Source organism: Falco biarmicus, chromosome 2, assembly GCF_023638135.1.
Source record: "Falco biarmicus isolate bFalBia1 chromosome 2, bFalBia1.pri, whole genome shotgun sequence".
NCBI classification, from domain to species: Eukaryota; Metazoa; Chordata; class Aves; order Falconiformes; family Falconidae; genus Falco; species Falco biarmicus.
In genome coordinates this window covers 107,888,501-107,911,883 of record NC_079289.1, presented here as the reverse complement: position 1 = coordinate 107,911,883, position 23,383 = coordinate 107,888,501, and the positions used below count along the sequence as shown (strand labels likewise).

The 23,383-nt window shown below is 37.4% G+C and overlaps 1 protein-coding gene across 1 annotated transcript; it reads right to left on the bottom strand.

Annotated features, from left to right (window-relative positions):
- Nucleotides 1-448: 448 nt before the first annotated feature.
- Nucleotides 449-21,892, bottom strand: LIPI (lipase I). Its single transcript, XM_056329240.1, has 10 exons — nucleotides 21,634-21,892; nucleotides 16,613-16,989; nucleotides 14,873-14,981; nucleotides 12,265-12,366; nucleotides 10,735-10,824; nucleotides 9,394-9,561; nucleotides 7,699-7,791; nucleotides 5,545-5,656; nucleotides 4,996-5,169; nucleotides 449-1,236 (listed from the first exon to the last, which is right to left on the bottom strand). Exons 1-10 carry the CDS (start codon nucleotides 21,680-21,682, stop codon nucleotides 1,125-1,127), a joined length of 1,386 nt encoding a protein of 461 aa, XP_056185215.1. The 5' UTR covers nucleotides 21,683-21,892; the 3' UTR covers nucleotides 449-1,124.
- Between the last annotated feature and the right edge of the window lie 1,491 nt (nucleotides 21,893-23,383).

Here is a 23,383-nt window from a genome sequence, read left to right as displayed (position 1 = left end):
AACTTGCTTTCCCTTCCTTAGGACAATGTCTTCATCTTCCTTCTAACCCAACTGTTGACTTTCAGTAACACTTACAATTCATAAGTTTTCGACATCCCGCTCCATTGACACTCAGATGAAATTGGTTAATAGATTCACCCAAATACTGCTGTCAAGAGCAGAGACAGCAGGGACATAAGAAAGGAAAAGGAAAACATGCATAGGACACATTTACACAAGAAATCAGGGTCAAATACATAAAACAACCTTGAAGAAAAATACACATATCTCTTCTTCAATCACTACCATCAGGAAAGGCAAAGGCAGTCTGGCACTGGAAAACCTTTTACTGAACTGGAGGAAGAATTCTTTATGTAGGACTTACTCCTGCTCACACTCCAATAGTTGCAAAGCTGTCATGGACCTCAACCTGAGCAGCAGCTCTAATTCCAAGAAGCCCAAACTGAAACAGAATGAAAATGCATTTATTTCATCTTCAAGTTGTTATCTTCAGAACAGACTTTAGAATTACTTCCTATCTGAAACATCGCTGCCCTGTCCATTTCCCAAAAAATCTGAATAGATGCAATAATATTCATCGACAATGAACATAAAGATAATTAATTTAAATAGCAAATTTACATATGTGCTCACAAATCTTATTGTTCCAATTCTCAGACTGACATTATCTAATGAGAAAACATTATCCAATGAACATAGTACAGCAAAACTGCTGTGTATTAGATCTGTAGATCACATGTACAGTATATTAAATTCACTTAGTAGACAGATAATTCTGTTTCCATGTAAAAGCCATTACAAATAATAAATAATTAAATATATGTATGACTTGACAAATAACGTGCCAGGATTATGCAGATAATTCATATTTAATTCAGCAGTTGCTTCACTGCTAACAAATAATAATGAATAGACCATTGCATGTTCTCCACCATCATACATTTACTTTATTCATATTTCCCAGATACATAGATATCTGTACTTTTCAATTAATTTCACCCTAAGGCACTCAAAGCCAGTATCTCCAGGTAGACTCTTGAAAATAAATCTAACATATCTCATTTCTTTTCTCATTGCAGTCTTTATCCTGAGGAAGAATCAAAATGCCACTGCTATAAGAGAAATTAAGTTACTAGAAGCTCTCTCTTCATGTACCCCCTCTCCTGACAAGGGATAGGTTTGAAGGTCAGTTCAATGTTCTCCATCAGTACAAAATCGTATCTGCACAGCTGCAGCCTAGAAATACAGAAAAAGAAAAAAAAAATGTGCACATCAGAAAAAGTTAACATTAATAGAAAAAAAGCCTCAGTATTTGAATTATTAAACCTCCAGTATTTACCACCTCTCAGAGACAGTACTCAGGACAGGAAGAAATGTCTTCTTAAGTTTACACCCTATTTTACGCATCATTTGAGTGGTTTTGCTAGACTGTGAACAACAACCAGGACATCAGCTGGATGGTGCAAACTGGCACAAGTAAGAAGTGTATCACATTAGTCTGAACTAAAAAGATGCAATATTTCATCCATTAATTCTCAAATTAATTCTTTATAACAATGGTCCAAGAACAGCTCAATTCCTGTTAACACTGGGCCTGAATAATTTATTTTGAGTTCCCTAGATATGAAAGTTTCTCTGCTTTCATCCCACAGAGGAAAGTAGAAAACCACATCATAATATCTTTTAACTCTTTCAGTTGCAATGACAGCACGCATAAGAAAGTTTCATGCAAAAGAGTAATTTGTCATCTAAAGACCTAGAAAACTCAGAACTGCATAATACTACATGAATACACACACAGAGGTCACACAGGGAGTCACACACAAAATCTTACTTTTTGACATCAAGATAGGTGCTTTGCCTCTTAGGACAGAGACAGGTCATAGCTCTGTCCTTCATGAGCTACTATAGACAGTGAGAGCTGGTTTGAACAGACAAATGACTAGCATACCCTCTAATGTCCCCTCTAAGGGGGTACAAGCTATGATTTTATTTAGAATTATCTTCTATATTTCTCTGAACTCACAGATATGGCTATACAACACAATCCACCTCAGACTGGGATGTAGCGTACAGTGGACCAGCTAAAGGACAAAGCTTGAGAAAGAACGTTGCACCAGGCACTTCTGTTGCTGCCGTTTAGTGCAAGATTTCCAGCCAGTCACGGCTCCACCTGTCTACATGTGAAAGGACTGTTGGATTTCTGTGTAAGAATTTGAGGCCTTTTAATGTCGCCACAAAGATAAGACAGTAGATTTTATGACTAAGAAGATCAAGACAAATTCTGGTATTCAGCATAATGCAAACCATAGAATTTCATCCAAACCTTCATGCACAATTTTTTTTGGTTTGAATTTAATGGTTTACTATTATATTATTTTTGTAGAGGAAGAAAAAAGAGACATAAAAGCACTGAAATTGCCAGCATTTTAAAAATCCTTATAAGAAAGAATTCACAGGACAAATTTCTGACCATAACAATATAAAATTATTGCATGCATCCATTTCCCAAGTTGATTTTCAATATCTCACCTAACAGTACGATGCTGTATTTTACCACATTTGCAACCGTATTTGCAACACAGCAGCACAATGTGTTAGCATGGTCATTCTCAAACAGCGGTCATCACCTGGGAAGGGCTCTATCTAACCACAGGGGGGACAATACTTCAACAGACCATAATGATGAATAGTAGAAATAAAATCATAGGGTTTCCAACATACTTGATCCCATGTGAAGTGCAATCCATCTAAGCCTGTGATTATTGAGTACCCAGAATGCCTTACAGGAAAGTAGCCCTGAGCAAGCAGCAGGTTCTCCAGTTCACCAACAAGGAGCAAAACACAAATAATTTTTTTGTTAGGCAAGGCTCTCGTAAGCCCCCACCCCGTGTGGCTTCTCTGCTCTCTACTAAAAAGCAAGGGCATGCCAGACTCTCTTGTTCAGTAGCGGTATTAATAAAGTCTTCTTTTTTATTACTCCTGTTGTTGTTTTGGTTTAAAAAATCCAAAGGTGGCTGGCCTAAATATCTTTGAGACATTCACCCTCCCCATAAATTGCATTTGAACTGACTGACAGGTTCAGAAGATTTTGGAAGAGCTGACACCTGGACACACACAAGTTAGGAAAGCTTTCTGGTTTTATGGGTGAGCAGGAATGATTTATCTCAGAGACCAGAAAGAGAGTCTCAGATTTATATGTACCTTTTAGCACTCCCACATTCCCACACCATCTGCATGAACAACGGCCCAGCCCAGTAGACAATTGTCAGTGATATTCCCCAAACTTCCACTGTCTGCTATTAACCCAGATCTGGGGAGACTGAGAACCCTGTTGTCTTTTATCCCTGCACCTGTCCCCTGTTTTTTACCTACTAGTTTTTATATGAATAATTTAAATATTTTTAATGTGGTTTCTAGTTGATTATCCTGTATTCAAGTAATTGTTGTAATTATATGTAACTAAATAAGGTAAATATAGGTAGTTATAATTACAATGAGCAATTATGTAATTATAGCAACCAATAGTGTTGTAACATCTGCATTTAAATTACCTCCACATGGTGATTCAATACACTATTTTCCACTGCTATCTAAAAGTATCTAATGTGCCTATATGAGTGCCATCTGATGAGGCTCTGTACAAAGAAGGACTTTAGTGTATTCTATATTAAAGCAAATCAAGAGCATCTTACTTTAAAACTAACAGGAATTAGAATAATGGGAATGAAAACCCAAAACCAATAAGGGCTGTTCACTGAAAATCTTCTTTATTTCCTAGATCATTATCTGAAAAAGTCCTGAATGCTGATAGCCTTGCACGAAATATATTTTCTGATTTATCACCATTTGGTTGAGAAAAAAAAAAAAAAATTAACATGATTTAGAGCTTTGATTATCTCTCATCACCAAATGCTTTTAAATAAAATCATGCCAGTTCACCTGAAAGCTTGAGACTTATGGCCTTCAACAAGGTAATAAAGTCTAATGGATATACGTTCTGGGGTACTATTTGGATTACTAAGTGTTCTGTTTCTTCCTAAGCCTCTCCCACCCATCTCCTCCTCTTTTCCAGTAAATATGAAATAATAGATTAATTTAACAAGGTTTCATAATTTTTACAAAGCACCATACCCAATTTCTACTAAGCTATTATCAGAAAGCCTTAAATGTTATTTCTCAAGTTAATAAAATAGACTGACTTAAGACTTAATCTTACTGTAATATTATTCCCACTCATTACTTATTTGATAACCATTACTAGGTTTTATTTTAAATTCTGACCTTGTTGAGTCTGCCATTCATATGAAGCAAATAAATGTAACAACTCTAAAATAAAGTACTCTTGCTGCTCCTGGATATTTCTTACCTAATCCATATAATATGTTACTTTAACAAGACGCAAAAGTAAAATTTAATTGCTAGTGCTATTGTACAAGTAACTCTGGAGATCTAAAAAATGAACATATGGCAATAACGCTAATGTATTTTAAGCCAGCAATAATTAATAAAAGCTTAACAATGATATTTAATTATTAAAAAATGCAGGTGATTTAATTTTAAGCATAGGCAAGCATAGACTATGTTTTGGTCTTGGAAGGTCTCTACTTTCAGCAACAAGACCAAAAGCCTATGCTAGTCACACAAGTAGCTGAAGTGCTCAATTTCATAACCAAGTGTGAAAAGTTGTGTATGGACACATGATTAAAATCAGAAAAGTGTTACTAAAATTTATCTTCTGGAGGAGAACTTAACCATACAGGTGTAAGTCAGGCTGGTCTACGTAAATGGTCCTTGAAAACCCATTGTGACCAGCCAGCAGCAGCAGCCTGCGTGACTTCCCCATGATAAATTTGATCTTGGGTAGGATGAGAAGGATATTCATGCATCTAGGAATATGTTATTAAAAAATCAATAGAGGGAAATACATATTTCTGAGGAAACATGCTGAGCAGTTCAGTTGATACACAACTTTGATATGTGACAAATGCTTACCTTTCTGGATTATTAAGAGATTTCAGACTCATCTGGAGAATCCTAAGCTTGTGTTTTGGGCTTAGTAAAGTCTTCGTAGAAAAGGTCAAGGAAATTTTTGATATTTTGTCAAGGTCTTGGTAAAATCCAGTTAGTACTTTGACTCTTTTGTATTGCTGAAATGTTGAAGCTTCACTGAAGAAAAACATTATAGCTAGTCAGGGTTTTGTTAGCCGAGTAATATTCATTATTGCTAAGCAGCATTATTAAGATCAGAAATCTTGCAAGATATATCAACTCTGATTGTTCAGAACAAAGATACCTTGAAGTGGATTCAAATGAGTACTGTGCAAGAACCTGGGCTAGTTCATAAATGGAGAGAGGATCATTTCAGTGTGAGGAGCATTGCCTCTGACACTGAGCAATCTCCATGAACAGGAGCCATGGCCAAGTCTTAACAACCCCATTATAATTTTTTTACTTACAAGTTAACAAGTTAAAAGTTCAGGAAACTCAGAAAATTATTCTTATAAAGTGATAAAAGAGATTCAGAGACAAAGCGCAACATACCTATTCATCTCTGATTCTACTGTGTTTCCAGCATAGTCTGTTATTTTAACTTTAATGAAACCTCTCCTAATGTTCTTATTCCAAGTAGTAATATCCAGTATGTAGTTATACACTGCAAAAAGAAATAGGAAATAACAAGATTCAAAGAATGACCTTAAGAGGACACAGTTGTTATTATCACCCTGTTAAAAGCATTCAGTGACTGATGACAGGAATAGTGACTCTACATTTAAGTTACCAGCTCAAAGCAGAATAAGGCAGCTATTGACAAAAAATAGCTTCTACCAAATGGCTGCTTGGAATGTAATTAGTGTATAATTTCCTCCAGTTCTTACATAAAAAGGATTTGCATCAGAAAGCTACCATCAGAAGTAGCATGAAAAGTTTGACCTGCCTAAGGAAAAAAAGCAGAATTAAGCCCTGACGAGCACCTTCAGGTTTTGGCAAGCTCTGCAAAGAGGTGATATTACAGCCATTAGCGTGGCAAGACTAGCACATTATCCACCAGAGACATGTCCAGAAAACAGCTGAGATACATTGGCAGGGAGAGGGGAGGAACAGCATCGGCACAAGCCTTATATATAGGCAAAGTGGGCAGTTAGCTAGGTAAGCAGATTAATCGGGCAGTAAAGCTGAAGAGACATTATTCCCGTGCTTGTGCCGATGCTGTTCCTCCCCTCTCCCTGCTGCTATTGCCCAGCCTAAGCAGGTGCAACAATACAGGTCCTCCAAGCACCCTTCCCTCAGAGAAGTCAACTTACCAAAACCTCTGTGTGGATACTAGACACTCATGGGGAAGACTCAGGAAGAGGAGAGGTATCTGATTGATCTCCCATGCTCCAGCCCCTTCTCCCCCTTTCCTGGAGGGCCCACGGCCTCAGGACAACAGGCTGGGTACCTGGGGCGGGCACTGCCCCGCTGAGCCCTCAGAAACCCTGACCTGGCCTTCCACCACACTTCTGTAACCACCACCAACACTGTAACTGTGCTATGGCTACCCAGAGGAAACACACCTTTACTACTCCCAAAGTAAGGAAGCCAATTTCAAAATTTCTTTTTGTTTTTTATATTGCTTTTTAACGTTCTTTTCTAAAAGACCAAGCCTCACCCTGTATGAAAAACTTGCCCTGCTCAGGTTTACAGTTTCACTTAGTTAAGACTTCTGGTTAATTTCTCTCCCCTCATGGTTTTATATACTGAGAATTAAAGTAAGGGTTTAGTTAACAAAGGACCTATTTTTCAGGCTGGTTTAGTAGACTCATTTTTCTTCTTGACTTTGCATATTTTCCCTTAAACTTACACTGTCATTACAAGGTTTCTCATTCCTCTCCATGTGCCTCCTCCTGTGTTTGATAATATTTGGCCCCCTCTTTTCTCTCGTCTACCACTCCTGTCCCAGAATACCATACATAATCTTTTTTCTTCTGCAGTGTACTTCTTCCATCATCAAGATTCACCAAAATCAAGAATTTTGATGAATTCCGAGATTTTAGTGTGTGTGAGAGTGAAAGCAAATCTGTATTTTTCTGTCAAAGTAACGAAGAAGAGACAGACCTAGCGGCCTGTGCAGCCTTGAGAGCAGGAAAAAGCAAAACCCAAGCAGACAGGAGCCAGGGAGAACAGTGGTAGCGTGTTTGGGTTGAGCTGATAGACCACTGGGAATAGGAGTTATGTAAAATCTGTCACATCTTTGTTAACCTCTCCATGGCCCTTTGGAAGAAACAGCAATGAAAGACAGGTTTCTTTTTTTTTCTTTTTTTTTTTTTTTTGTGCCCCAGCTAGGGCAGTCTCACTTCCCATTTTTGCTCTTGGAAAATGGCAGCAATGATCATATCTAAACAGGTTCTCTCACTTCCAGTTTTTTCCTATCACTTGATCCTCATTTTCTGGCTTCCTTCTTCCCTCCTGGACTTCTGGGTAGTTCATCCCATTACTTTTAAAGTCACATTTCTTTCTCAGTTCACTTATTGCCTACTCTGCCACAATCATTCTTCTTCCTCCAGTCTGTGAACTGACACTCATGGTTTATTACACCATTTTACACAGCAGCTAACAATAACTTTCTACTTTAAACATGCTTTCACTCCAGATCAGCTAACAAATAACAGCCATAACAATTCATGAAGTTTGGTATGTATGTATTCAGTCACTCACTGCAGAATGGGTGTCGGTCCGAGGTATCAAAATAAGCTTTTGTTGGTGAAGTCTTTGGGATTAACAGTTTTTTCCATCTATCAGCATGATAACCTGTAATCCAAAATTTAAATATTTCATTTCAGACATTTAGCAAAACCATGACACACATACAATTACAAAAAAGAATCTCATCCAAAGTGACAGATTTGGCTTTAATTTTCTTAAATATTCTCTGAGAAAGTAAATTGACTTGGAAAACGCAGGAATCCCCTGAGTATAGTAGAACGTAGCAGGTTAAGTATTTCATTCTTCTAATATTTTAGCATCACTAAAGTTGTCATAAGGTAATAGTTGGAATCTATTTAGTCTAGAGTACTAACTCCAAAAAATAGTGCTTATAAACTCCTGCAGAGTTAATAAAAACAAACCCAAAGAAGTAGCCCATATATTTGCAGAGAATAGTTACAGAACATCTTCATATTAGGTAAAATTTCTTTCTTCCTTTTTTTTTTTAATCATTAAAGTAAGTATTTTAAAACTCTTTAGTGTATAATTGTGGATATTATTTAATAAAATGTTAGATACTCTGTAAACTTCCTAACCTTATCGACGTAATGCAGAAAGAACTTTTGAGTTCCATGCTTATTGTCTTTGGGACTTGACAACTAGTCCTTGTTTCTAAAACGGCTGATCATATTCTCTTCCTCTTGATCTCTTTACCTAGACTGGACAACAAGGGCTAATTCCAGACTGCAGAGCTGTCACTGCACGCCAGTAAGCAGGAAAGCTTGCAGCAAAAGGATGCTGTTTCTCTTCCCAGCTCCTGGATTCAGGTGCATGCCATTTCCTCATAGGTTTTATGGTTATTTAAAAAAAAAAAAAAAAAAAAAAAAAGTGGCATCTGACTGGTCAAAGATTTCTCCACCTCTAGCTTGGGCATTCTGTACTAGTACATCAGGCGTGGTTAATAACCTTTCTGGGGAAGTTCTGGAGTCTTTCTGCCATATTATAAGGTCCCGTTATGGTTGGGTTTTATTATAAAATAGCATACAGATCTATCTATGCTTTTTCTTCAAACCTGATCTAACTAAAATAGGGTGTAAATCCCAATATAAAGATGTAAAAAAGATGTGGTACAAACTGAATGTTAACTTTTAATTAAATATTTTTAAAGTTTCGTTCTTGAGAAACCCCTGACAACTAGAAAATGCTCACACTACCGTAGCTCTTTTCAAACTGTCCCCAATTCCTCTCTAAAAGCGATAAAACCCCAAACACCTAAAACCCCCTCCAAATAAAAGCTTGATTCCAAAAGAAAAGCCAGAGAAACCATGAAGTTGCTGTAACCACTACTACTGTTAAATAAAAACCACATGTATTCTATGGAGGATAACACACTGTGAAAGCCTAAAGTGATGAACCAAGTAGAAGCAGTTTCTCTATAGCAAGGAGATCCATTGTGAACCCATTTCAGACTGGAAAGCATAATGATCAAAGGTTAGGAACATTCAGAGCCTGTGTCTAAATGATAACTATAAAGCAGACGAAGACATAAACTTTAAAGTACTTTAAGCAGTATGCAGCTCTGCCTGTGATCAGTCTCTACAGATCCCTTAACACAATACTACAGATCTCTGGAGAAGGCCCAGAAAGAGCTAATCTGGATTCCCTGGAAAATCTTACCCAGCCCAGAGCAGATATAGTAACACTTACCCAGTACTGGACAGGACATTGGCTGGTAAGCTTGACAATCAACACATTTTCCTCTCTTGTAATCCAAGTAAGAGTCACAAGGGTATGTTATTATGTCACACTCTCCTTTCAAAGATGATAAGAAGAGGAAAACAGATCTTTGATGGTCACACTTAAAATACTGAAGTCCTTCAGGAAAGAAAAAACAAAATATACAAAGAATATGTAATCATTTCTCTTCATCAAAGAAGAGGTGTTGTCAAAGCAATCCAGTAATCCCATTTAGCTGAATCGTTCTTAGTTACCCATGCCTTTATTCTTTGGCTACTTGCCCACCAAGTGTAAAAACTGGATGTACACACAGAAAAAGAAGAAATTGAAGACTATTTTGAATATTACAAGTAAAGCAAAAAGTGTTTTATATGTAAGAAATAGTGTACTAAATCCCATCAATTTTTTTTTTATATGTATATAGATATATAAAATACAAACATATATTTTTTTTGTTATAAAGCCTGAGTCTGAGTTAAAATTTGCCACATTGCATCCAGTGCAGAATATTTTGGCAGAAAAATTACCATGAAGAACACTTCAGAGATTATTCTCTATATATAAATTCCTTCCTCTCCTAGCAAAACAAACTATGAGAATTGTACAGATAAAGCTGATCCTGAGTCTTAATGGATTCTCCCATACTCACGGCAAGCCTGTGGAAGCCCTATGCTTTTACAGCTGCTCTAATTTGTAGCAGCACTGTGCTGACTAGAAACAGAAACACAGACAGACACAAACATATCCAAAAAAAAGTAAACAAAAGCAATGGACAGCAACCTTGCATAAGATTTATGGAGGTTGAAATAAGAAAAATTCCACAACAAAAGATCGTGTTGTAAAACTGCTTTCATCCCAGAGCCTAAAAGACTTGTCCAAACCCTAGTTCATCATTGCCAACCAGGAGGAGCCTAAGACACAAGGAAGACTTGAAAGCCTTGCCTTCCACATCATATGGAAATGATCCTGTCCAGACCACTTGGATACAAACATCTTTCCCCATGCCTAGCCATATATAAACACACAAAAATAATGATTGCTGTATGCAGACTGTATATGTAATAATAATTCCATCATACCAATAATAATGGTATGATGGAGTACGTATGCTTATAGGAAGATCTTTATTTAAATAAAAGATGTCAAATGTCTTTGTTATTTCTTATTTGCTGAGTGGGGATGAAAAATAAAGTATACAATGGCCTCAGCTGCCATATTATTGAATACGTGCATTGTCCATTGAATTCAGTTTAATCTTTTTTGATTTGATCTCAAACTCTTTTCTCATTAATTGAACACATTTTTATTTACCACTGAATACTGTTTGCGGACAACCAGGCTGATCCATTCCACCATTTGGATAGAAATCAATGGTTCCTAAAGGTTTCTTGAAACCTAGTGCTAAAGTAAAAAGATTATGCACCAAAAAAACCATAAACAACATTATGCAGTCAATAATTTTATCATTACATTCATTAAAAATAACATAAAGGTCTTAATTTTTCTTTTCGCAATCATACTGTTCTTTAGTTCTGTAAATGCAAGTCATGTTATGAGTTAAAAACTATGGGTTTTTTCTTTTTGAGAAAATTATACACATGTAAAACGCTGTACACAAACGTGTACAAATGTGCATAAGATTCCTATTGCCACAGAAAAAAAAGAACAGAAGCAACTATTCAGTGCTGTAGCTGAGGCATTATTTACACAAAGAAATTTATGAAGTTCATGTTCTCTCCAGTAACCAAAATTCCTTCCCAATGTAATTTTCATTAGAGTAATATTTTCCATTTTTTGCATGTGACATTGGATTCTGAGCTATGCTAAAGTAAGCAGCATATCAAAGTAGAAAAATCAGTATCTGACCTATGGAAGACCATGAGTAAGATTTAGCTCAGTCTCACCTACCTTCCTTTTTACCACACTTTATTCACATAACTGGAGCATTACAAAAATTGGTATTTTACAGCTTCACATATAAATTTGTATAGTAAAATGCTTAATTTTTAATATTATTCAAGAAACTGATATGAAATTACATGAATAATAGGACATGTCTTGTAGGTTTGAAAGGTTTACTTATGCTTTTGAGAGAAAAAAAGTAACAGACTATAGCATGGATGAAGCAGCCTTCACAATGTTCTTCACTTTAATGCTACAGTAATGCGATTTAGAATTTTAAGCAGTGGATTTGTAGTGTACTAATGTGATACAGCTGAGACTGTCTGTCTCAAAAGGGACCAAATCAGTGATAATCATGTCCTTACAACTGCTATGTTCATACACACTAGCACAACAAAACAATGTTAACACTGAACTATTTCTCAAATAACAGTATCATAAATGAATGCAATAGGCACACCTTATCCAATGTGCAGACTTCAGGTTTTTGTATTCAGAAGGAATATACTATAACAAGACATAAATGACAGTGGTGTAGTTGCTATTTTTGCATGACAATAAATGGACCCATGACTATACAGTTATCTACATATGCCTTCTGTTAGGTGTTGGACATAAAAGTTATTTTGATATTTTCAGGTTCAGTCATGAAATTTAACTCAATAACATGGCTACTTATGTCAGAACTGAACAAAACAGTTCATTATTGTTTAATTCATTAGCAAAGCTGACTTTCAATTTCTTCATGAATAGGTATAATAACATACAGTACAGTTTAAAAAGTACAGGTAATGTTAAAAAGCAACAGCACAGGAATCCATCTAATAACACAAAATATACTTCTGCAGCACAGTTTTGATGTTACTGAAATAGTTTGTCCCTTCTCTTTTGCTTTACTGCTTTTGAGTTGAAATAGGAAAGTTAAGATTATGTCATTACCATCACTATCTGAATGGATTACATCTACAAATTGTGCGTCAGTACGATCCAGTCTCCCCTCTGGAGGTTGTCGAGTGAACGAAGGGCCCGCTGGATCAAGTCCTGAATGAAAATAACAATAGCATTACAAATCCTGGGCTCTGTTTCTACAGATATATACAAGACCAACATTTGAGCATTATTTGTCAAAGACTTCATTTTCCTGGGATAATAATAGAAAGAAAAAACCAGCACAATTCTACTGAAGTTTCTATTCTTCAACTTGCTAAGCAAAGCAAGGGTCCCTACCACAAAACTGATCAACCCATATCTTTGAATTTCTCTCTTTCCCTAAGTAGTTGTGCTCATCTCCCAGTTCTCCAGATGAATATAAGCCAAAAGCATTAGGGATCAACTCGGAAGAATTAATTTTGTTCTTTTCCCTAGAAAATGTCATAGCTGTTATGTACTTCCTAAAAACAAAATGCACAAAAAACACAAGATGAAGAAATCAAATTGGATGGAGACAATTTCAAACATGCCTCCATCATTTTATCAGCTGCTGTTGCAATTACTTGTAGAAAAACAATTGTTATATACAACTAAGTGAAACACTAGCTTTTGACCACAATTTCACCTGAGGGAGGTCTGGAAATATTACACTTACATCAAAACTCAACTATGACAAGAGATTCCAACTGAGATCCACAAAAACCACTTTATATAAGGAGGAGGGGATTTGGGTGACAAAGTATTTGAAGTATAAACACTGCGTATTGTCATTCATTTTAGGGATAGGGAATTATTTTTGTGCAGCCCTGAAGCCTGATAATTTTCAAGATGGTAATTTCTGTCCTTCACAGGAAAGCAAAATTGTTAGCCGAGGGTTGCTCTGCTCCTATTTTCTTGACAACAAAAGCACAAAGACAGGAAAAGAAAAAGCAGCAAAGATGGAAAATACAACTGTCAATGCAAAACATATTCCTACACTTAAATGACTCCTAATTACATTCTCATGGACTGAAAGGGACAGTGTATGACCTCAGACTATCAAAACTTGTATTATGATTTAACTGGCAGATGTGCTGTAAGGAATAGTCTAGGAAGGTTCTCTCTCAAGATTGAGATAACCAAGACCCAGACTACCACAAAGTATCATGGAATGCCAGGAATTCACGTTTATAGTACCCCAGGTGACAAAGGTCATTGTTTTAATTGTTTATAATTAGTTTTGTATTTCCAAAACCTCCAAACAGTGATGAAGAAAATATCTTTTCCTTTTTAAAATCTCACTTTTGCAACATCAGCTTGGGACACTGGCACAAGTCGTTTGAAAGAAAAAGTATCAAAATAGTCACATAAGAGGTTACGGGCCTTGTGGATTTGGACTACTCAGTCTTTGTCTTTAGTCATCCATATCTGTAATTATAAGAAGGTGATTGAAACATTTCATATAATTCCATTAGACTGTGAGCATCTGAGTTCAGAAATGATACAGATCTGTGAGGCTCCCAGTTAATGTACAGAGAGGACACAGACCTGCTAGCCTAGCATTGCAGTCAAGACTGTCCCCAACCAGTGATGGCAACTCTAGGAAATTGTGTAAAGTGGAAATTATATTCTTAACAAACAGAATATAGCTGGAGCCTATCATACTCTTAGAAAATGCCCTGACTTTCAGATTACTGTACAAAAAGGGGAGGAGTCCCTAATTCCCTTTCTTAAGGCTGGCCACTGACTCCTCTTACATTTGGGGGAAAAAATTACTTGAGTACCCAAAGAGAGGGTTTGGGGAGGTATGAATCTCGGGGAGAGCTAACTGTCTTCTTTCAGTCTGGAAACAGCTGCTTTTTTAAATCCTAAACGCTATCAGGATCCAACAATCTTCTCCCCTTTGCACCTTTTCTGATACTTAGCTTAGTCAGCTTCCTTCTCAACAGGCTAGCTGCAGCGAGTTTTGCTTTCACCACAAGAAGTACGTGGAGCCTGTGCACTCAAATCAGTGCTGTGCGTTCTGCCTTAGGAACCAGCATCTAAAAGTTAATCCTAAACTTTGTGTGGTCCTGAAAATTGTACCCCCATGAGGGTATTTCAGTGTTCACTGTACGCATCACTCCCACAGATGGCAATGCTGATGATGCAACAAGGATGAGGTAAAATTTCCAGTATCCATACACAGGCTGCACACCTGATCTAAGCTTTCTGTATGAGACAGCTCAAAGTACTAAAGCCTACATCATGTTCAGATACCTCGAACTGAAACTAAATCCTTGTGCCCGATAACTGTGGTCTGACCAAGAGCTTTTGAACTTCCCTTCACAGGGACCTGACTTGCTCTGTCAATCAGACAGAAACTCAGGTAGCATATCATTTAGCTTCCATGGCATCTGGATGTAGCACTCAATTCTCATTTGAGAGATTAGAGGTAAGCAGGTTGGAAAATGTCATCTGTAACTTACATCCTGAAGGCAGACTTTCACAGAGATACTTTTATCAGGGATACATTTTCCCTCCTGTATGTTACTAAATAGTCAGTTCTCATTTGTCAGTAGTGCTAGCATCTATGTGATTTGTAGCTACAACAATAGAAGGTACATTAGAATACATGTATCAGGATTAAAAGCCTTACCTGTAATTCTGCCAAGTTTGCCATTATACTTCTGGCCAACAAAACCAGCTATATGAGCTCCAAGACTAACTCCAATCATATACACAGAGTCAAGAGAAGCTCCATCCACCTATCAGGGAAAAAAAAAACCCAAAGCCACAACCATAGTTAATTGAACAGACATCACCAGACTGCTTTAGTTTTCATTTGTTGTCAGTACTCTAAGTTATATCTCTAACTTTCTAACTTCATAAACAAATGTAAATTCCAAAGTTTTTTCAGTTTGCCATTCTGTACTAGTTAAAAAGTGTAGTAAATATGAAATTCTTTGACTAGAAAAATTTAAAAAGGAAGCTTGAATCACATTTCTTCCCAAATGTCATACTAGAAGGGGAGCAAGGGAGAGAAAAGGAAGAAATTCACCAGATACAAGAAAGATGAATCAAAACTATGAACTAGGAAAAAAATAAAATCTCCCTCTGACTTATTTTTCAAAGAAAATAAATTAAAAACATACCATTAACAAAGCCTTATGCCACAGAACCACTGAATAATGGTGCCAAATGCACACCTGTAGGAAAGCCTTACGATGCCCATTCTACAAAGCAGGCAGTATTTAAAAAACCCCAAAACTCTGAAGAACTCTGAAACAATTTCAACAGGCCTGCTGGAATCTCTGCAAAGTGATGGGATGCTATGTGGGTCTGACATATTGATATGTCCCAAAATGAATTAACAAAGGCCTCATGGCAGCTTGCCATGAATCAGTATGAAACTGATAGCTGAGGGACACAACATACCCCACCACCATCACCTGGATGACTCGCACAAAAAGATTGGCTTAAGCATGCCCTGCTGTCATTGTTTTGCCAGGCAGATCTGTAACCAGCAATTCACCAAAAATCTGTATCAAGAAATTTGCAAAATACACCTTTTTAACCCACTCTGGATTGGGGACTGTTCTGATAGACCTTTTTCATTTTGCAATCCCATAACAATAAACTTATTGTCATAACTGCAATTTGTTATCACTGTATCTAGTCTCAGAGGACAGATCCTGATATGCTTTCTCTTCTTTCACCCAAGCATTTCTTAGAATGCTGGGGTTTTTACTCAAATTTCATATGAGTATTTTCTTACTGCACAGCACTGAAAATTTCAGAGAATAGGAGGGAAAAGAAGTGATGAGAACAGAAGAAAAGTCAAGTGATAAATCTAACAATAGCATAAATGAGATGATAACATGCTTTGTTCATTTGCTTAAGCAATAAATCTAAAGCCCAGTTAAAACCACTGCCATCAACAACTGTTTCTGCAACTCCCTCTAGAATCAAGAAGCTTATATCATGTTGGAACAAATATTTATATCTCTGCCTGTGATTTCTTTGCCATTTAAAATCTTTAAATATAATAGTTTAATATTAAAAATAGTAGTGTGATGCTTTTGTAAAATTTTAATGCTGGATACCATTTGAATATCTCTCACTTCACCTCCCCACTGGTGCATTCACTCTTTCCAGAAGACCCAAAACTTCCAGCTGCCTAAAGAAATCAGATGCTCTCTCAGGCATACTTCAGTGAAAGGGAAATAAGAGCTCAGGTGGAGTTAAACATATGCAGTAATAACTGCATGCAAAGTTGTAAATACTTCAGTAATTTGATATTGTTCACTGGGCTTCTCTTTAGACATATTTTAAATATCCATTCCCATTCAAACTATGCTATTGAAACTTATTCAGAACAGATGCAACTCTGCCTTACCAGCATCTGGTCAACATAGTTTTTCAGTATTTCTGCAACTTTTCTGCAGTTTTCAACAGCAGTTATGTAATTCACAGTTGTAGCACCACGATTCCAATCAACTATAATGAGATTAATGTCCTCTGAAGACAGTAAAAGCTCCTTTATGTCACCTAGCCATGCCGGTGGAGATCCTGTTGGTCTGAAGCCATGAATAACAAAGACAATTTTCTTGGAGTTATTAAGGTACTCAGATGCAGTAACATTGTTTTCAATCAGTCTCTCAGAACAATTTGGATTTTCCCGTGTGTACAGTAGTAGCTGGACTTGGAGTTCTGTTCCAGACAAAGCATTGCCTATATTAAGGTCTGTAAATTCAGGACATTTTTTCTCCTCATCTGAAAAAGATTAAAACAGTACAGTCATTTCATTTTAGACCACCTGAAATACCACCTCTGCAATTTTCTTTCCACATTTTTGCACTAAAAGTGAAGAACTTCCATTTTGTTCACTCTAGACCTTTGGAATGAAGCGCCAGAACATACAGTGAACAATGAGGAGCCACAGTTTAACTAATAGCTCTACAGAAACCACTATGCTCCTCTGAACTCTTCAAATACAAAATTGAGCTTTCTAAGTGTTCCTGAACAATGTATTTTCTGCAAACAAATACAAATTAGTAGTTGGTGTTGCTAAGATTCTCTGCTTAACCATCAAATTCAGGTTCTCAGAATTTTGTCACAACTGGTGCGTGTTGCATGAACAAGAAGGCTGTAAAAATGAAGCTGGGTTAATTAGCATTGATAATATACAGCTGTGGGCTGGCTTCAGGGGCTGCGGGTTGGCCGATGTAGATGTAGGTGCAGCTGTGGCTGGTTAAGTTAAGTGGTTGAGAACCAGTGAAGAGAGAGCAGCCGAGGAAGAAGCAAGAGAAGAGAGAGCAGCCCCTGGATGAAGTGAGGAGAAGGCAGCAGAGAGACTGTACGAAGAGTATGCTGGTATGAGATAGTAAAAGACCTTGTTGCAGCTTGATAGTTTGGAGAGTGCTGTGACAATTGGCACCCCGTGTGAGGCCCTTCAAATTATGAGACTGAGTGTACTGAGTGGTGACAGCGGTGATGGCTGTGCTGGGGGATGTTTGAAACAGTAATGGCAGTGATCCAATGTAGCGGAGACAGGCAGGGATAGCCTGCGATCCAGATCGTGTTGAGATAGGCAGGAAAAGCCTGGGGGTTCAGATCAGATACTGGTAAAGGTGAGCTACTGGGATCAAAGAGAGGGAAGCCTGATCGCCCAGGAGTTGAGAGACTGAGGGTAATGGGTGATAGTGGCAAAGTACACAGCCAGATGTGGCAGCAGCCTGCAGCGGTGGCAGGTCCAGAGCGGGTTTGGCCAGACAGCGGTGACAGCTGTGCCAGGGGAAGGTGCAGGAGCAGTGCAGTGCCACGAGTGGCTCCTGCCGTTGCTTCTGCTGCTGCTCGGCCTGGTGGTAATCTTGCTGGTGTTTATGTGCTTGTTGAAGGTGTCACCAGTTGAAGAAGAAATGGGCCACAACACGGATGTTAAGAAATTTTTCAGGACACAGAATGATGTGTTAGTGCTGTATTCTAGATCTGCTGCTGCTGAAAGCTCACTCAGGTTGCTGTCCGGTGAGACTCAAGAGGTGAAAGCACAAGGCATTATAAGTTCATCAGAGCCACCCTCTGAAGAAATCAAAATCCCAAATGCTAAGAAAGCAGATAAGAAGAAAGGTGATCAACCTGCAGAAGATGAAAAGTCCAAGATAAAAGTGAAGAAGGAATATGAGTATGAGTTCAGGAACAAGTTGTCTGAATTGTATGAAAAGTTTATTTGTAAAAAGTTTGTGATGATTGGTAAAAACATGAGGTATGAAATATGAGAAAGAAAAAAAGGGAGGCTTTGTAGAGGAGTTATAGAGGACTGTATGAAAATTATTTGTAAAAAGGTTGTAATGATTGTTAAAAACACAAGGTATGAAATTTTAAGAAAAAAAAGGAGGAATTGTAGAAGAATAAAGCTGGGTTAATTAACATTGATAATATACAGCTGTGGGTTGGCTTCAGGGGCGGTGGGTTGGCCGATGAAGATAAGGTGCAGGTGTGGCTGGTTAAGTGGTTGAGAGCCGAGGAAGAGAAGAAGAGAGAGCAGGCCCTGGATGAGGCGAGACAAGAAGAAGGCAGCAGAGGGACTATATGACACCTATGCTGGTATGAGATGGTAAAAGACCTTGTTGCATCTGGGTAGTTTAGAAAGTGCTGTGACAGAAGACCATTGTAGTTCGTTCTTCCTCTTTTGGCCAGGGTAGCAAAGTTGCCAGTCCCTAAGGCCTTATTGTTTGATCAAGTGATAAGAAATGGCTGCCTGGTAGTACAGGGATGACCCAGAACCCTTCCCTAGTTTTGGATCACCATAAAGACACCATTGCCAAGAAAGAAAGAAGAAACACAGGAACCTGTTCTGAGTTTGAAATAGTAAGAATCTGTAATGTCAACATACATAATGGCACAAGAAAACCTGCAGTATTTAGCATTTCTGTACTCAGAGTGTTATGGTACACAAGGCTAAGATGTAGCTCGGTCAGGATCGACAAAAGAGTTGAGATTTTTCAAAAAGGTTTAAAAAAGACTTGGTTTCCCCTCCCCCCCGCCCTCGGTGTGCTTATTAACATCAAAAGTTAATGCTTAAAATGTATCCTTTGGCTGCTAAGGTCGCCTTGCATGGATAAGCCACCTCAGCATTCTGAGGACACCACCAGTGCCTGTCATGGCTGCTCTGTATGGCCTCTTTGCCTTCGTTATGGTATTAGCTGGTTTACGGCCAAAGAAATTTGGGCCCATCTCTTGACTTCTAGTGGACTGTGCTACTTTACACAAGGCTTTTGTCTGATATTTGATGGCATCTTTCTCAATGTTTCTGTTGCTAACAACTTTCTAAAACAAGTCAACTTCTAGAAAGCAAAAGTAGGAAGAGAAATAGTGCCTACTCAGTTCCTTAAAAATTAATTTTTAAAGTGCTGAATTTCTCAAGAATTTTTGAGTTGTAGGAGAAGCAGCTCTAGCTCTTCTCCTTTTCCCAGCAAGGGGCTAGCAGGCTGAACCAAATCCACTACATTTGCACATCTGAGACAGACAGTGGGCCCTCACTAGTAAAGGGCAAGTGCAGGGGCAGGGGGTACAAGGTATCTGAAAAATGTATTTGATGCTATAGTGCAGACCTAAACAAAGGTAAACAATGTGAATTACAGCACTTAGGGTGCCTTAAAGGTTCAATAAAGACACAAATTCACATAGGAATCTAGACCTCAAGGAAAGACCATATATCTACGATGATTAAACCAGTCACCTCTGGACTAGACCTGATAAAACCGATGTGTATTTGCAAACTGGAGCAGGGTTGAAGTTACAGAGCATTAGAAATGACCTGAAACTGCCTGTCTGAAATCAAACAGACAAAAATTTTATGCCTATTATTACCTTATCACAATAGCTGCAATTATTACACGTGGGAAAAGTCAGAATTACTTACATTTAAAAGTAAGTATTATCATTCTCCTAATTTAGACACTGAATAATGTAAGTAACTTTTACTGAGGTTACTGGACAAGTTAACTAACAGGAAGGCAACTCATCTCATTTCTCAGACTTATCCAAGAAGTTCTGAAACTGAGAGCTGTTCAGCTGCAATTTGAATTTAATGAAAATAATTTTAATAACCTGACCCTGGTAAAATGCCATACATGTGACATGATATTAAGAAGTTAATAGAATGTGTCGCATTTAATCTCTAGTTTTCATCTAATGATCTAGGATGAAAAAACTAGAACGCAAATTCTATTACCCAAATGTCATACACAAAGCTAAAATAAAAACCAGCTACTTGAATACATTTGCTATTCAGATGCAAAGCTAGAACAGGAAATTATTTCATTTTTGCCAAATATTATTCTTAAATCCATGTTTAAGCGCTGATCCTTATAATTCACTCCTACACGTCTAACATATAAAGATTCATGGTAAGATATTGTTGAAGTGTTCCTCCATATCCACTCAAATGTTTTGATTTCTTAACATTTGATTGCTAGAAATAAGAATTCTTCTAAAGCTACTGGAATGACAGGGACATAAAACAGAGACACAGTCTGGTTCATGGAAGTGAGAAATCACTTATACATAAAATAAAATTCCAAGGAAATTATTTTAACTGATGAAACCTATTTAATAGTTAGCAAATGTCAAAGGGAAACAACTCATTTACAAATGGCTGTGAAATGACAGCAGTTATTCTTTGAAAAGTAAATAGAGAAAAAAAATATTATGTCTTTACAGTATTTACCTAATTCCACAGTAAACAGATTTACAGATTTAATACTTTTAATTGTTTAGCAAGGAGTCATTAAGGGAAGTTTTTCAAACTCTTATTTCTGATTGATTACTGGAAGGAATACCCAGCTGCCCTTTCTGCACACCTATGGGAGTAGTCACATACACTTTTCTGTACATTCAGAACATACAGATATGTGTTGGGATGTTACATGTGCATTTTAACTCAGTTAATATTTTAACTTTCCTATGTACATTTGTAAGCGTTGTATCTTCTGTGGTTTAAAAGGGGAACACCGTAAGTGCACACTTTTTTTGTAAAAAAAAATTACTATTTAAAGCATAACACGTAACTTGAAAACCTGTCAACCTATCAAATAAGCAATAAATAATAAACTTACGTTAACACGTTAAAACTATTTCACAATTTCCTCTTTACTTGGTACTAAGTGCACATACCTGAGTGTGTCTCTGTGCAAAGTACAGCCAGAGATAAAGTATCAGGCTTTCTTCTATTTACTTTAAAATGAAAACCTACGTCCTAGTTTCAAAGTGATCAAATTCTCTTTACTAATCATCTGCTCCATTAGGCATAATTTAAAAGTTTTAATCTTTTGGTTAATTTAAATGAAGGAATATTCATTTTTCGATGCTTGAATAAAGCCGAGAGACTACATTACAAATAAGCTTAATGGTTCTTACCTGATTTCACCCAGTGTATCAAACAGATGAAGAGACACAATTTCAGCATGTGGAAATGGAGAAAAGCGATATGTAATAATCCACAGACAAGTGGCAAACCGAGTGTTTCTTTATAGTATGCTAGACTACTAACCTAACTCAATGCCACTGATGAACTAAGTGACATGTAGAGCAGGAAGCAGAAAGCAAAGCTGTGTTTAAGCTTCTGCAATTCATGACTCCTCCTATTGAATGACTTCAGTAGGTAGGGTAGTTTCTGGTCTTTAAGGGTTGGGACTGGGTTTTAATCCATTTTCCGCTCTGGCTATCAGCAGATTTACACAGAAGCAATCAATGTTATGTATTACTGACAACTCTGTTACATGTGTGGAATTTAGGAAGCAGAATAACTAGCGGTACACATTCAAGACCCGACCCACCATGTGTCTTTTTTTTTATTGTCACTCAAATGCAGTTAGAGGCACTGAGATGGGCACAAGAAACTTAGAACAAGAAGTCATTCTGGTGACAGAAGGATTTTTCTATAAGAACTTGAAAATACTTCTGAGAACTGTATCTACATAGATTATTTTTGCACAAAATTACCTTCTAAGCTTTTTCCAAAAAGTCATTCTCTAATCTAAATGCAGAGAAGGTCTGTGAAAACACTTACCTAGGAGAGAGATGGAGCTTAGAGACCCACAAAGCTCACCCAGAGAATGACTTGCTGGGTGTTCTGGGTATGTCCCTTAAATTCATTCCCTCTGTGTCCTCAACTACAAAACAGATGAAGAAACATTTATTTTTATGAAGCTCATTTATTTACAAACCAATTCACTGGGTAAATACAAGAAGACAAACTTCAGTTTCTTGGAGTTTAATAATGCAGATAAACTCTGCATTATTCAAGTGAGAAGTCTGGATGCTCAGTTTGTTTATATCTGGCCCCCAATTATTTCCACTGCAGGAGAAAGAAAAACATAACATAACCATTCAAATATGATGCAGGCACATACCAGAAATGTTTCTTGCATAGTGTAACCTTCACAGTCCTTCTAAACATTAGGTCTAGGTCTCCCTCTCTTCCTTCCACAACAGTTAACGGTAGTGATGGTGTGTGTTTTGTTACTACTTTTAAGTGATTGGTCTTTTTCAGCTAGCCTTATGATTCTGAGCAGCTCAACAAAGCTGCAGTACACAAGCTTCTGCAGTGGATAGCCTTTAGGAGGGTTCTTCAAAGGCTTTTCTGCTTTGAATGCAGCCATAAGAAAAAGATGACGGAGTGTACCTACTCATATGAAAATCTGTTCAGCTTCATCAATGACCTTTTCTTATTTTTTTGCTTCCATTTCTCAAATTTGTCACCCTATTCTGAGTAAAGTTCACTAAGGTAGCTCCTGTTATTCCTTTGCATTCCCTCTTCATCTCAAATCTTTGACATTTTGTCCAATTATTATTATTAAAAAGTACAGCCCTACTGACATTCCATTTTACTTAGAACAAGTAATGGTGCAGTGTCAATTTGGCTCTTTCCCCTCCCTACTTTTTAATATAGATAACTGTTACAACAAAAACTTAGAGCACCCAAGCAACCACCAGTTAGGCAGCCTCAGCATGCGCTCAGCATACAGTATGCATTCATATACAAGTTAAAAGTATGCAGAGCTCAACACCACTAAAAATGAAGCAGTAATAGCCCTGGTACATCTGCTGTGCTTAGCCAAGAGCCAGTCACCTATCTTCTAAGAAATCTTATATATGTACCTTTACA

Bases quoted from the DNA above. Each gene is read 5' to 3' on its own strand.
- LIPI (XM_056329240.1), bottom strand. From the start codon at position 21,682: ATGCTGAAATTGTGTCTCTTCATCTGTTTGATACACTGGGTGAAATCA. The intron at 9,562-10,734 runs GTAAATAAAAAT...TCTTTCCTGAAG, and splicing joins TCCGCAAACAGTATTCAGTG to GACTTCAGTATTTTAAGTGT. The intron at 5,170-5,544 runs GTATGTTGCGCT...GTTTTTCTTCAG, and splicing joins GTAGAATCAGAGATGAATAG to TGAAGCTTCAACATTTCAGC.